Below are 15849 nucleotides of genomic sequence, written 5' to 3' on the forward strand. Positions count from 1 at the left end.
ATAGTCAATATAAGTTTTCTTCAGAAAGTATCACTGTGACACATGATTGGATGATTTTATGCCAAAAGAAACCTGTAGTCAAAATTTATCCTGCTTATTTCTGTAAAAGTACCACTCTTATCTTCTTCCTTTATCAAAATAACTTTTACTGGGAAAATAAACCAAAGACCAAAGCAATGTGCTGATTTGCTGTTTTGTCACTTACCTACTTACTGGGGAACTGGAAACCATGTGTTTCCCATCCAAAGCTGCTGGAGGCTTTTCTTTGCTCTGATCCCCCTTTCCAGATGGGCCACATGAAGTCAAGGACTCTGAGTCTTTATCTGGCTCATCTCGTTGATCAGTTTCTATCTGAATTAAAGGCACTTCCCTGAGCTGTCCTGCAGGGAGGCTTCCAGGGCTCTTCATGTGCTCTTTTTTCTCATCCAAATTTACTTCCTCCGTTTTGGGTTTGGGCTGTATCTGGGTTGTGCTTTGGGAATGTTTGCTTTCCACGTGTTCTCGGCTCGTATAATCAAAGGAATCCTGCTGGACAACAATTAAACTTTTACCACTTTCAACAATATTTGCAGCCAGTCTTTTTGCATACTGTTCCACATGTGGTGGAGAATCACTGTAAAACTGGTCTGCCTCTGTAGCCTCTGTCTCATCTGCGATGATTTTGTTCTTGCGCATCAGGGACTCGATGGAGCTGGCCCAGGTCTCGTGGATCAGCATGTCTGTGATCTGGTCAGTCTTGCCTCTCTGGTACAGGCACGAGTCAGACTTGCAGAGCCCTGCAGAAGCCACGGTACTGACGGACTGGACACTTAGGGAATCTTGGCGGTGGTGGGCGAACCCATCCAGGGAATTTGCTTTTATTGGGACGTTGACTGTAAGCCTGGAGCCTGAGGATCGACTGTCGGGCATTGATGACTGCCTGAAGCAGAAAGGTGACCGCAGAGAGGGTGCCAGCAAACTGCCACACCAGTCCTTTGAATTCCGAGAGCATGATGCATTGTCTTTGTTCTCCTTTTCGATTTCTCTTAGCATATACCTATAAAACTCTTCTGTTATACTTTCTGTGCTGGACTGTTTGGATGGGCAACTTGGTCTTACATTAAGATGGCCATTTTTCTTGGCTACCTGTTGCAAGGCAGAAGTTAAGATATTGTTTGCATTTTTTCCTGCGTAATAATCCAGTAATAAGTCAAAACCTCTTCCTTCGTTTTCCATCTGGTTCACCATAAATCTTGAAAATTCATCTGTAATGCTTTCACAACTAGACTGCTTTGAGACAGAACTTGTCTGGCTCAGAGAGTGACCAAAGCTGTTCATGAGGCCTAGGGTGTTGAAAGAGGCTTTGGAATCTGAGTCCTCCTCTGGTATGCTCTCACAGCTTGAGGCCTTGGCTCGGCTCCACCTTTCACAGTGCAGTCTGTTCCTGGGGTGGTTTGGACCTTGCCAGATGCTATCAACCATGGAGAGTTCAGTGAGGTTCATGATCTTGGCAGCCACTTCATTCGCAAAGAGATTGACTGAATCTGGTGTGTCCTCAAGGTTTATAGATTCATCTACTACCCGATTCATCAATTTTTCCTTTAGCTCAGGATGCTCATCTGTTTTTCTTTTGATCTCACTAAGCCGAGGCGCCCTGTGCTTCCGAACCACAGAACCATTGGTATGGGTTTCCTTCTTCCTTTTCATGGTTCTGCATGATAAACTCTGGGTCACCAGATATTCATTGCCTCTCTTCCACGCACAGAACCAGGGTTGCTTGCCATTTGAATTTTCTAGACAAATGGCAGCTATTTCTGTTGCCATAGAGACAACTGTTTCTGCCAATTCTTCTGCAAAGTCTGTTATACAATATTTGTCCCTTGAATTTTTCACCTGTAGCACAGGCTGAGAAGGAAGCAACACATGGTTTCCTAACAAAGACAAGCTAAGTTGAACATCATTATTTAGCACAGAATCACACTTAATCTTGGCTTGGTTTTCTGTATTTATGGTGGCACTGGAAGACAGCTGTTCTTGAACACCGTGCCTGCATTCACTGTTTGCAAGAGTATTTTCTCTGTCTGAAAATGATCTGTAGTCTTTCTTCTGATGCTGATTGTTACTCTGATTTGGGGATTTGTAACAGTCTCGTGCGGTTCTTTTCAGGTATCTCTTCTTGGGAGATGTTTTTGCACCAAGTATGTTATGCCCTGTATCTCCACTTGGTTCTGAATTCAGTGTGGAAACTTCATTGCTATTTACATCTTTGAACTCACTCTTGCAAGTGCTTGTGACCTTTTCAAGATCTTTGCTAGTACTGGTGCTGTAGGATGTACCAAATGGCTTAGCAGCAGAGTGATCAAGGGGGCTGTGTGAAGTTTCACAGGCTGTTGGCCATCCTTCTGCTCTTGTTACTTTCTCTGCTTTTGTGCCTTCAGAAAAGAGAGGAGAACACTCTTCAAGTTGCCTTATGTCGTTCATCTTCTTGCAAGTGAAATATATTATATTAAAAAGTAACTCATTTGCAGTCTCTGTGAAAATGTCTTGTGTACTTGAGCCATCCTCTAAATGGGCTTGTAGCTGTTTCTTCTTCCTAACCTCTTCCATAGAATGTCGTAGAATAATATTGGATAAGTTTTGTGCAAGTTCGTCCCTGATCACTCCATCAGCACGTGGAATACGTGGTCTTGCTGCTGTTTCAATAATTTTCCTGTTCATGGATTCCATAAAATGCCCTACATTTTTGTATGTGTTGGGTTTTGTCAGAATTACGGATGCCTCTTTGAGAAGCGCCTCGGCAATGCTCTCATTCAGCTTCTCCATGCTGCTTCCTACAGCTAAGCTGCAATGCAGGGTGATGGCTGCAGAGGCCTGAGCAGCAGACAGAAGTCCACTGGAAGTTGCAGGGTACTTGTCCTCCTTTGTGTCCCCCAGGCCACAGATGGCTACAGCACTTGCCACTTGAGTCATGCCACAGAGTGCAGACGGGAATGAATATTCCGTGCCAGCACAGTCGAGGAGCTGTGAGGGTGCTGCCTGCCCCTCCTCATCAGCAGCCACTCCACTTCTCGAGTCTGCGGCTTCCTGCTCCCGGCGGAACTTTTCTGCAGCCTGGGGACTGGAAATGGTTCCAATGACAGTGGCTGCACAAGCCAGAGCCACTTCCAGTGCACTTTGGTCATGGCCATTTGAGTGTTCTTCCTCAAAGTAATCTGAAACTTCAGCAGAGCTTTCTGCCTCAGCCCAGTGGCTCAGGCTGGGGAAGGCAGACCCTGGCCAGTCAGGTACATTCTCAGAGCTGTCTGGACTTTGCACTATGACAATCTTTGGGAGTTCATTCCATGATCGGGAAGCAGATGCATCTTCTGACTTACAGGAGCTTCCCACAGAGATGCTGACTGCAGCCTCCTCACTGAAACTGGGTCGAGACTGTGACAGTCTAATGAATGCATCCTGCAGAACAGATTCTGCTAAATTTGTGGCGTACTGGCCTGTGGTCGCCTGCTCATTCTGGGAGGGAGGATCAGTTTTCCTGATACCTGCACAATCTTCCCCGTCTGCCTTGCTGCTGTGTTTTGCTGTGGGGTCACCCCGAGGCTCCTCTTTGGCCATTTTGGTTACAGATACATCTTCTAACACAACTGCTGAGTTTTCACTGCCGCTAGTCAAATTAGTAGTACTAAATGATGAAGTACCTTTTTCAGCTAATTCCTTCTGCCACAGTATTTCCTGGTCTGACTTAGCTTCAGGTTGTGAGATGCCATCTTCAGCCAAAACATTCACAGTTTCAGAGACCTGAGCAGCTGCATTATCTTTATTAATGCAGTTCCCTTCAAGAATGAATGGCAACCTGGCTTTTCTATAGTGAATGTTTTCAAATCCCTTTCCTTTACTTTTTTTGACATCTGAAGATGCTTCTGAAACATTTAATTTTTCATGACCTGTTGAGAAAAATTAAAAATTAGTTTTTGGAGACTAACTTGTGATTTCTAAAAGAAACGAGCTGTACAACTTTGTAGTCCATTACTGCTCTGTAAAAGTACTGCACAGGCATGTACCTTGTCTTTGAACAAAACTTAAAAAATATGAATGGCTGTCCATTTTCTAAATTACATATGCATGAATTAACATCAAGTGCAATTTCTGTGAGCATTGCTATAGCTGTTTTGCAGTATGAGCAACAGCACAATTATGCTCAGTCCCCCTGCTTTTACCAGCTTTATATTCATCAGCCTCGTTGTCATCCTCGAGGTGCTCGGAGGCTGTGAGGAAATCTTCTTCTATTGAGGACACAGAGCAGTTTGTGTCATCCTCAGGCTTTAGGACACGAGTTTCAGTCTGCAGCTGCCTCTCTTGAACGAGCTCAAGTCCAATCAGAAACTTGTTTATTTCAAAAATGATGCAGCTTGCGCTGTTCCTCCTGTCCCCCCTCGCACACTGAACCAAGCAGACATCTGCCAGCCAAGGACACTAGAGGGGAAAAGAATCTCAGTTATTCAATTAAAAAATAACACTTATTTTAAGCTTCCTTCTCTATAAATATCTCGGGAATGTTCTGTTGCACAGATGCCATACGATTTGTCATTTCGATGTTAGTAACAGCATGCAGTTGCACGTATGCCAAAATAAGATTCCTTGGACTGACAGCTTTTGCTATACAAGTGTTTTAGTAGAGAACCCAGCTGGATCACAGGGGATTGTTTGTTTTCAATCAACTTGTTGTTTTAATGACAGATAATTATTTGATGTTAGTCATCTGACATGCTGTTATTAATGACCTCACACTACCTGTAATACCTCTCTGGAGGGAATTGTTTGTGGGCATGAAATCCTTTTCAAGGTCACTTCTGTTGCAGTGCTTGTTTGAAGACAGCCCTGTAAATACTGGCCTGATAATTCTGTAAAGAGCAGGTCACCTTTAGATGATCCAACAGACCATTTTAAAATATTTTTTGTTTTATTCTGTTTCTTTGCTGCTCTCCCTCTTTATCCAAAGCCCCATTATTTCAGGCCAATACAACCTCCCACTGGAAATGGGGGTCCAGTGCACAATGTGTTCAGCCTTTATATAAAACTGCCTTCTCTAGAGAAGCTGTACAATTAAGTTGAATGCTGGACAGAAACTGAGAGGAAGGAACTCTTGTTATCCTCATTTTACTGATATGAAAACAGTTGGACATTTATACAACAGAGCTGAGTCGATGTCTCGGCATGGGACCATGCTTGTTGTATGGATGGATCCTGAACCAAAGCCAAGCTTCTACAGCTTGTCATGCTTTGAACTCAGGCTCCCAGGAAAGAGCCAGCTTGGGTGGCACCAACTTTGGATTGGATTGAGGCAGAAGTTTTAGGCTGTGCAGAAGATGCCCTGGACCCCCTGGGCATTTGCACAGTAGCTAACATAGGAAGGTGACACCATCCTGGACCTTTTGACTGTGAACGCAAACCAATCCTCTACTAATGAAGAGAGTGGGATGAGTGTTATGCTAGATTAACATGTTCATTAGCTTGCTCTTCCTTTCCACATAAAAAATGTGTCTGAAAAGAAAACCAGATAACTCAGTGTGTTAAAACAGAAAAGATAAATTAGATAGCTGCTATGAAATTGAATCAGGCTTGAGCATGCACGGTATTGTGAAAAATGCTATGAAAAAGAGATGCAGCTTTAGATCAGACGTTCCCTTGCTTTTTCCCTAATCCACATTTTGTAGGGTTGTACTTGCGAAAACGGCTTGAGGGGGAGTAGCATAAAAATCCTTTTACAAAACTCTGCCAGTCACCTTACAAATGAATTTCTCTGAAAGCCAAGCAATAGGATGACTGTGGCATATTTGGCCAATAAATCTCATCCAGTCTCAATGCAAAGCTTTACTCGACAGACATTTATTTAGTTCCTGTTTGCCTCTTGACTCCACTCTCTGTGAGAGGGCTGCCAGTCTCAGTGTCTGTAGGCTTGTGGAGACATGGGTGACTTGGGTATTTCAGTTACCTTGTTTGGGTCTCAGACCACCCCTGTGTGGATTGCAACATCTTGGGATGTGGGGTTTGGAGCTCCATTGCTCCCACCACAGCCTTGTGCCTGTATTTGTTAAACATTTCCAAACTCAGCCATTAGTCATGAGTGGCAAGAAAGCTCAATAACCAGGTAATTGCTCTCTTTAATGATCAGCTTATTGGTAAACTATAAAATTCAGTGATCTTTGAAATACAGCTGTCTCAGGGTCTGCTTCAGGAAGGCTTTTGTACACAACGTAATTTCAGTGAAAGAAAGTTCCCTTATTTTCTTATCTGCGGCAGACAAACCTGGCAATACCTGCTCACATTGTAAATTGGTGAGAGAGTCGTGTACTCCAGGGTAACTCTGCAGTTTTAATGAAGCTGAGGGGTGAAGATGGATTGGGAATGAAAGTGGGAAGTGGCAAGGCCACTGGAAAGGCCAGCGCCCTGGCCCAGCTCTATGCACAGAAGTGTCACCTCTTTCCCTCTCTGCTGCCCTTGAAATCTGGCCTTACAAATCAGTCATCTCTGACAGCAGTGCCTGCCTCCCCTGAAGGATCAAGTGCTAGTGTGGCTTAAAGCATTAGCAGCTGCAACCCAGATCTGCAGGATCCAGGGGGAATAGCAGGATCTCTCAGCTACCTTTGTGTACCTGGTGTGTCCCCCTGCTGTGCACCACACTTGAATCTGTCTGACAGAGGCTGTTTGTTTGTTTGTATGTTCACAAACTTCCACTCATCTCACACTGATCTCAGGTCTTTGCTTTCAAGTTCCTTTTTCCCATTTTCCAAATTCCACCCTTCACAGGCATGATGTGATCTTAAAGCTGAGTTTGGCTCCTACCTGGGGAACCTCATAATCAGCCTGGAGGTTTCCTGCTGTCAATCCACTGAGCAGGACAATTTCATTTTCCTTCGGTGGCTGTACGTTCATCGAACTGATCAGTTTGGGGAGGCTGGGTGAGACACTGATCAGCTTCTGTAGAAGGAAACAGAGCTTGCTCTCAGGTAATGAGGTCTGAGTTGCACAGTTATAATTATTAAAATTAAATATCATTTAGAGGAATCCTTTTAGAAAGCTCACTTGGAAGTATTGCTTCAAGTAGATGCAGAATAGAACTGGCAGCATTATAATGCACATTCTTTCTTTTGAGACACCAGACAAGACAAGGATGTTAGTATAAAATTTTGCTCAAGTGTCCAGCATGACAATCTGCCATCCCTCACACTGTTACATGGTAAACAGCTTGACTGGATTGGTGCATCTAAATAGTTCCTGTTACATGTGAGTTCCTTAGACTGTGAAAACAGTGTCTCTCTCATGGACTGAAACACAAAAGCTTCAGTAGGCATGGTAATGAGAACGGGGCAAATCTTCCTGTTTTCCTCCACACATATGACTAGCAATAAACCAGAGGAAGTTACCTAGAAATTGCCAACCAAATTGATGCAATGATAGCAAAAATATTGGAGATACATGAAATGTGCCTTTCTTTGCTGTTACACTGCATCCCTTCATGACCTTCCATTTGTAATGATACAGTCACTCCCTATGTGTTATGTATGAGAGGCAAAAGCAGGAACAGTCACAGCATCAGTGATGCTATACAGGAGATGTGTATTGCCCCCAGCTTGTGCAGGGGACATTTGGGCTCCTCTGTGTATGAAGGCCAGGCCAAAAAGGCAACACCTGCTCTGAGGGTGCAGTTCTCTCTGCCAAGGACCTTGGTGTCCTTGTTCTGTGAGCAGAGAACCAAGGCTGACCCCTCAGAGCAGGAGCAGAGTAAACACCACCTCCATTTTCTGCACCACCGTGGCCCATGTGTCAGTGCAGAATGTGTGGCAAAGCCCTTCAGGGAGTGCAGATTTGGGCACCCAGCCATCTGCTTTAGTTACTAACCAGGGAAACAATACTTCATTTTTTTTTCCTTTTTATCCTCAAAATATTAAGCCTGCAGTACTGTTAGTTCTCCTTGGATTGAATTAGATATAATAAAACATTCTGGCTTAGAAAAGCAAAATCAATAATGGGAAACAGTTCACTTTTCAGGGGAATGATCTTCAGATGAGACTAAATATTTTTATGTGACATAACTGAATTCAGTGCTTCAATTCAGTTTGATGTTTCACTGTAGCATAAAAAAGTTCTCATAATTTATTTTTTTCTTTAAAATTATAACCTTTCTGTTATCACAGACACTTCCTGAAGTATCTCTGTTTTTCTGCCTAAATAGCCCCATTTTATCAGATTTCTTAGGTAGGAAATGATGGCATTTTATATATCTTTTACTTCACTTCTTTACCTTTTCTTCAGAAAAAAAGAAAAGAAGTCTGAAAGGACAATTATTTTACACAAAACCCTCCAATTTAACCCATTCCAAAAGTTCCATCTGTGATACAAAATCCTAACAGTATCTATTAGTAAATCAAGTACCTGCTAGTAAATATTTATTTCTTATGCCCAACAGCTGTGCTAACATCTTCAGAAGTCTTCTCAGAAATGCTTTCACCACACCAGTGTATTGCATAAAAATTCCATGCCACTCAATGCTAATTTACAAAACCTGCTTATTACACAAAGAAATGGGGATGAGGGAGTTTCCTCTTGGAAAAGAATGCATAGTACCTGTGCTAGCAGGGGATTTTTATTACCTACACTGAAAACTGGGAACAGATGTCTAATTCTAAGATTGAGGGAGAAACTTTTTTTATTTCCTCTCATAGCTTTTGTTCCTCAACAAACACTGTAAACAGCAATAAAACCACCACATTTTAGAAAACAACCAGTGCTTCTGTGGCTTCAGTAAAGTAAAACCTCTCAAGCTGTTCTGCACAGTTAACCTGCTGATTCAATAGAAAAATCATTTTGCTGCAAGATGCCATATTTATTTTTGACAACTGAATTTTCACAGATCCAGGATGCAGAACACAGCACAGAAAAACTGTTCCTGCTAACAAATGACTTGCAGGACGCATCAAGGTGCCAGCACTGGTTGTTCTATGAGTTAGAAGTGTTTCCAGCAAATGAACTGTAAAGGTTTAACCAAGGAACTCCCTGGGTACTGCCAGGAGATCCCACCTGAGCTCACTCACTCCCTGTGCTCCTCTATTGGTGTGCCAAACATGGGCACCGAGCCAGGATGATAAAAGGAACTGATAAAGGAAGATGTAAGCACAAAAGTGACACCAGGCCCTTTCTTTAAAATGTGACTTCTGCAGATTTATTGGTTTTTTTTCTGGAATGGTATGTGTTTTAAATATCATATCATATCATGATGTAGTTTGTCTCAGTGATTATAAAAGAACCAGGGTTTTTTACTGCTTTAAAAAAAATTATTTTTTCCTACTCTTGTAAATTTCAGTTAAACAGATCACACACACCTTTAGTTCTGTTCCATCTAGACCCTCTCCTCAAGAGTACATAATCTACCTCTGTGGAGTTTGACTGAGTAAGACAGCTCAGCTGAACAAGACCTAGATGAGTGGAAGATTTTCAGGAGCTTTTTGGCTGTAGGACAGAGAAAGAAATCACAAACTGGTGCCAGAGCTGGACATCAGAAACTCTTTTCATGTAGTATTATGCCAAATTAAAAGAAAATGGATGCATGTGAACATTCTCTCATAAAAGCAAGAAATCTGCTCATATAACTGCTGTGAATTCAGACTGCAATGATTCATTACAAACTTCTGGGATGGGAATAAGAAATGATATGTAACATAGTCCAGTGCTGAGACAATTTCAGATTCCTTACGCATTGCTCTCTGTAGCACTTAAAAATCTAGGCTTGGCTTTGATTTGCTCATAGAATTTTAATCATTATTTTTACTAGAGAGCCCTGGTAGGCCTGAATAGATCCACTGTGCATGTTTTTAAGACATAAGCAGTTACCTGTTTCACTTGCTCATCGCTGCAATCATCTCTGTTGGCATCTAAATTCACAAAACAAACCTGTAATGAGAAAAAAAGAAAAAGCACTTTATAAAGTTGTATCAGAGTGGCAGCAACCCTTTTAAAGTCACTATATTTTCATTTTCTAGCCTTGTAGCTGAAGCCGTTCACTGTGAAGCCTTTTCCTAGTACAAGAAAGGTAGAAAGGTTTGTAAAGAGAACGGTGGAGTAGATGTTAAGAAAGGAGGGAAAAAAGGAGTAAGAGTCATGACTTTATCTGTGCTGACAATTGGCTTGTCTGATGAATGAGCAAATATTGCAAATAAACTGTAATACAGAGGATGTCAGTAGAGGTAGAGAAAATGTTGAAAATACATTTGATCACATATCTGATAAATTCTTCATGTCTTGTTTTTCCAATGATTTTTTCTTTCAGGCACTTGTTGCTAAATGTTTTTAAGTAAGTGCAATTGTGAGCTGCTTTTAGAGTTTTCTGCACATCACATAAATAATCCAGTACCTTTCCTAACTTTCCAGAATGTCTATGAGAAGTTTAACACTTTATAAAAGTAATTCTTAAAACTTGATTCATGGGGAAATATTCCACACGAAATTTTCAGCTCTGCTCACTGGCACCACAGGTGCAGAAAAGCTGAACTGCCTGGTGAGCAAGTTCTTCCCCAGAAAGTTCTACTTTTGATGACAAGGGCTTTTGCCACTTTGATTATTGTGAGTGACTATTAAATGGTAGTGAGATTGGCTTAAACACAAACTTCAGATCTAAAGACCATTTAATTTGTCAAGATTTCTGTTTTATTATATGCTTACTGGAAGGCCATTTTCTAATAAGAAAATCCTTCCTCCAGCTTTGAGTTAGAAGCAGGGACTCCAAAACCAGGCTGACTGTGAGGTTTATGAGAGTTTGGTGTTGTCCTCATTTAACCCAAAGCCTAACACAAATTCAAGGCACAGCTGAAGCCAACACCTTACTCCAAATAAATTGCAGGCCCAAAATTTAACATAAAAGAGCTGAGTGATTTTTTTTTTTACTTCTTTTCCAGTGAAGAGGAAATACTTTCCCTAATTCCATGTAAATATCCCATAGAAAATGAAATTGCTCTAAATTATCCCCTTCACCAACACTGTTGTGTTTGGCACCCAAGCTCCTGTTGTGTGCCTGCTTTTACACCAAGACAACCCTGATTTCAGTTTATATATGCACATGCCATATGTACAGATTATGACCATCTGCAGTAACAGCCAGCACAGCAGATGGAAAGATCCAGCCAGTGCTCCCATTATAAACCACAAAAAACCCAGTGAAGAAGAAAGCTTTTTGCCCTTTTAAATAGTTTAATGTCATCTTTATATGAACTTACAAACATATTTTCCAGCCCTTTTACATTTTTTAGCAAAAATATTTCTGTGTCTGATAATGACAACAATCAGGATATGCCACCGTCATCTGCTGAACTTTTAAGAAATAGTTATAAAAATGTCTAAGCTACAAAACAGTAAAAATATCCTCTAGCAACATAGTGTGGTGGTTATGTAATGTCCTAAACATGCTGCAGTTGATTAGACAAACACTTCTCTTACTTTCTACTGGGTTTTCACATGTAGACATGTCTCATACCAACAATAGGTAGTTACCAAATAGCATTAGAAAATGTCACTCTTGATTTGCCCATGACAGTGCAAGATATGAATTTATCATGAGTGAGTGTGCAGGTGCATGGAGGTGTTTTTGCTTAGGGAACCACCAGTTTGGCCAGGGAAGGAGAGGGGAGGGTGTGGGTCTGTTCCAAGTCCTCCCCAGCAGGGTCACCCCATGTTGAAGGTTGGGCTGTTACTGAGGAGAGCTGTGAAGAAGCTGCACAGAGCAGTTGTGTCTTCAGCCAGACACCAGATTCTCTGATAAACCCTGATTTGCCCTTTGCTGCCTCCATGGGGTGATGAGCAGTGGCACTGACTGCCACCCCAAAGCCAGGCTCTCTCCAAGCAGCCAAAACCATCATCACCTCTGGTTCAGGTGTGCCTGGCACATAACTCACTCATGCCTCAGCACAAGAAACCTCAGTACAAACAGGAATATCTGGTGTTTTAGGTCAAATTGTCTTTCTTGTTTTATTTTTAATTGATTTTCAGAACCTAATGAACTTGCACTAGAAAACCTGTGGCAGAACTGAATCCAGTTTCCAGATACACTTGTCAAGTTCAATTGACATTGATTTGTTACACTGCCAAAGCAGTCTTTTAGCATTTCCTGTTCTTTGGATTTTGCAGTTTTAATTACAGGCAACTTTGAAAAAAAGCCAGTTTCACAGTGGTGAAATACACTGATGAGCTCATTTACTTTTTCCATTTGCTGGGAGCAGGAGGCAGGACTAGATGGGGAAGTACTGCAACCATAAATCACCTCTAGAATTCCATCCTGGCCTGCTCTGTACTATTGTTTCCTTCTAGGAAGTTCACTGTGAGAGTATTTTTGTTGGAGATATTTCACTGGTGGTGCTCAAAGAGAAAATTATCTATTATGAAAAATCTCTCCCTGTTTTCTGCTTACATAATACAAGTTTTAAGCTCTCATTAGCTTGCCTTGCTTGATTAACTTCTAGTAATTATCAGGGACGCCTCCATTGAAACAAGGCAAAACAACACGAGAGAACAATTAATAATCTTTAGGATGGAAACACTGCATAAATTATGAAGGAAGGCCAAGGTCAGGTCAAGATTTGCTAACCTCAATTTAATTCTGATTTTTTTTTTCTTTGTATCAGATGCAGCTTAGTTTAGCTGCAAGCCAACCTTCTCCTCATCATGGTATCTTTAAATGTCAGTCCTTTCCCAGCCACTCCTTTACTTCTTCATATCCTTGACTTCCCACTAACACCTTTTCAGTTCCAAAGTGTGTTTGCTTTCCACTTACACTGATTTTCTCTCTGGAAACCACACAGAAATGTCAAGATATCACCTTTTTTTCTGTCTTAGGAAATACTTATTTTGCAGGGAGAAAACAACAAAATTTAAATGGTGTTGCATAATACAAAAAGGAAACAACTCCTCACCCAAATTCAGGCTTTACACAGTGAGAGAGTCACCCACAACTTCCCGGGTAGGTGCCAGTGTCTGCTTTTGGCTCAGTCGTTTTTCCAAGTGTAGAAATCCCATTTGCTCAAGAGAGAAAAGAGCTGTTCTTGTGGTGAACAGGTACCACTGCACTGAAATGTAGCACAAAGCAGGATGCTGCATGTCCCTAAACCACCTAATGCACTGGCACACTGTGAATAGCAGCTCTTGCACTCTGCAGAGTCTTGTACATCAGGAGCACAGATTTGGGTCTGACCCCCAACCTTCCTCTCATCAAACGTTTCTACTGGGATAGTTCCAGCCAGGTTATCATCACTAACTTGCTGAGCTCTTGAAGAAGTCTGTACTTTCCACAATCATATAAAAATCAAATAGAGAAACTAGTTTGTTTTTTTTTTTTTCCAGATTTTGCATGGTAATTTCTATGACTGGTAAGAGACGCATAGGGTAAATTCTATGGATCAGTGGACTCCTGAAATATGCTCTTGAGTTGGTGCAGAAATTATGTAAACACCTCACTTCTTAAAAGAACTATATATTAAGCAATTATTTTTTATAAAATATGTAAGGATGTAATGTAAACACAGTATATTTTCCTCACTGCCAAATGGCTCCAGGATATAGTTAACCTGGTAAGCAAAGCGAGCCAAGTCCTGTGTTCTGTGCTGTGAAGGACTGTGGTCAACACTTGCTTGAAGGGCTGCAGGAGGTGAGCTTTTTTCCCCCCGTAAAATCAAATAAATCTGCATTATACCACCCTCCCAAAAATTTCAATATCTATTTTAAAAGAAAGGAAGAGACAAGACTTGAAAATGAGAACTCTATACAGATGGCTTGTGCAACCTGAATTTTACCTCATATGCCCACATTTATGCAATGCAGTGTTGCTGCCTGACTCAGTGAACAGCAAGCCTGCAAAAAGGGGGAAATGATGTAGAATCAGAGCACTGTGTTTCTGCCATTTTCTGCCATTTTCGCCTGTGACTCTGTAACCTAAAGGACTCTCCCAAGCAGAGTTTCTTAGTTTCTAATCCATCAATAGCTGGATTAGGACAACACAGTTTAATAGACTATTAAAGTGGTAGCAGGAATGTATGCAGGTGACACAAAGTGTTTCATCCCTGTCTCGCCACCACTGCCCCATCCACCTGATCCCCAGCTTTGGCCTCGGTGTCCCCAGCAGGCTGGGTTTGGTGCCACACACCTCAGCACAGGCTAAATGTCTGTGCAGATGGTTGGATTTGCACCAGAACTGTGTGGAACTCTCCATGTTCTGTGCTGTCCTGGTTGGTATTTCAGGATGTAAATGATGTCTTGAAAATGAGTTTATAGAGTTTTAATCTCCCAGGTCTGTGCTGTTCTGCCTTTCCCATCCTCTTCCTGACACATCACTGAGTCAGGATGAGGCATGGGAATCAGTCAACTCATGCCAGGTGCCAATTCAGACACCCCACAAGACACTTAGAGAGAACAACTGGTTTGGGACTGCTCTGCTGTCTGCCCATAAAACTCATGTCTAATTTCCTACAAACAGAAGTGAAAAAGGTAATTAGCCCCAGGAGAGATCTCAGGAGAAAGTGGTTCTGAGCAGGCAGTTCCTGGGTGCCAAGTTAAAGCAGTGTAAATGCCCAAACCTGAGGATGTGCAGGACGAACTGTGGGATATGAGAAGGTGAGCACCTGCTGAGCCCAAGGCTGAAGGCAGTTTTATGTAAAAAGCCAGTTCAAGTGCTGCTGGGAATGCAGCCCTCGCGGCAGAGAGCTGCAGCAGCAAGTGCAGCTCCAGAGCAGGGAAGGCAGGATCAGGTGCTGCCCCTCCCAGTCTGAGCTTCCCCCATGGTTGTGTTCCCTTTAAATGTCCCCATCTGCTGCTGAGCAGAGTGCAGTGGCAGGAGCAGAGGCAGCTGTGTGTCAGGACAGCCAGCTGGGTCCTCTCTGTCCTGGTTTGGAACAGGTATGCAGCTCCCCAATGTCACTTTTAAATTACCCTGCTGTGCTTCTTGCATCTTGCCTCGCTGCTTGGGAGGGACATGCACCCTACACCAGTGCAGTGATTTCTAATTATTATTTAGCATTATCCTTTGAAATACTAGAGGCTTGGCATTTTATTTCCATGCGGTTTCTCCTCCATATTTTTGGGCAGGGATTGTTTATTCTCAGGGTGTGTGCTGTTCCTTATACACTATTATTCTAAACACTTTATCCCTTTTTAAATGTAGGATTGTGAAGGTGCAGTTTGTGAAGAGGGTGACTGAATTTTACATCAACTGTGATTGCTGTGACAGTTGTTTTAAGGATTTAATGGAATCTTTGACCACAATAATTTTTGCTCTTAGCAATAACTCTGTGATAGGATGGCAGATTTGAAATTCTGAACCTATTCTCATCCTAATTTCATCTCTGTAAAGTAGAAAAAAAATACAGTTGCTCTAAACTTCTATTAGACTTAAGTCTGAGTCTCCTGGCTTTAGAAAGATTAGATCACTGTAATTTCCCCACAGCACAATATCAGAATAGAGCTGCTCCAAGGCATTGCTCACTGGAATGGTGACTATTTCAGAGAACCTACAGCTGCACGATGGGCTCCCTCAGGAGCTGAAGTCAGTGAAAGCCCGAGGAAAAAATATTGTTTTACTCTGTACTTGTGAGCCAAAGTAAACTGTAACCCACAGAAAATATCAAAGGAGTGGCAACATGCCAGATTCTGTCTAGAAACTTGCTGTGAGCTTTGTCTCTTTGAAAATGACCAGAATCACTCATATATTTCTGACTTATATTAGGATAGCACAAAATGCCTTTTCCAGCAGATTGTACCCATACAGGCAGTTTGTGTGACAGGAGCATTTGTTTTGATGCTGATCTGCAAAGCTCCCAAATAGAACTTTGCATTTATTTT

General features: G+C 42.0%; 1 protein-coding gene across 7 annotated transcripts in view; it reads right to left on the reverse strand.

The window, feature by feature from the left end:
• Nucleotides 1–15849, reverse strand: part of SPHKAP (SPHK1 interactor, AKAP domain containing) — a 62064-nt gene that overhangs the window by 8777 nt on the left and 37438 nt on the right. For all 7 annotated transcript variants that reach the window (XM_054282390.1, XM_054282391.1, XM_054282396.1 and 4 more), the window contains 4 exons: nucleotides 9865–9924; nucleotides 6820–6954; nucleotides 4194–4449; nucleotides 206–3920 (listed from right to left, as the gene is read on the reverse strand). In XM_054282390.1, coding sequence (XP_054138365.1) covers nucleotides 206–3920; nucleotides 4194–4449; nucleotides 6820–6954; nucleotides 9865–9924 — 4166 coding nt within the window. The remainder of the gene's footprint in view (nucleotides 1–205; nucleotides 3921–4193; nucleotides 4450–6819; nucleotides 6955–9864; nucleotides 9925–15849) is intronic.

This window comes from Melozone crissalis, unplaced genomic scaffold, assembly GCF_028551555.1.
Source record: "Melozone crissalis strain CALT ecotype California unplaced genomic scaffold, PUWL_Pcris_2 ptg000034l_1, whole genome shotgun sequence".
NCBI classification, from domain to species: Eukaryota; Metazoa; Chordata; class Aves; order Passeriformes; family Passerellidae; genus Melozone; species Melozone crissalis.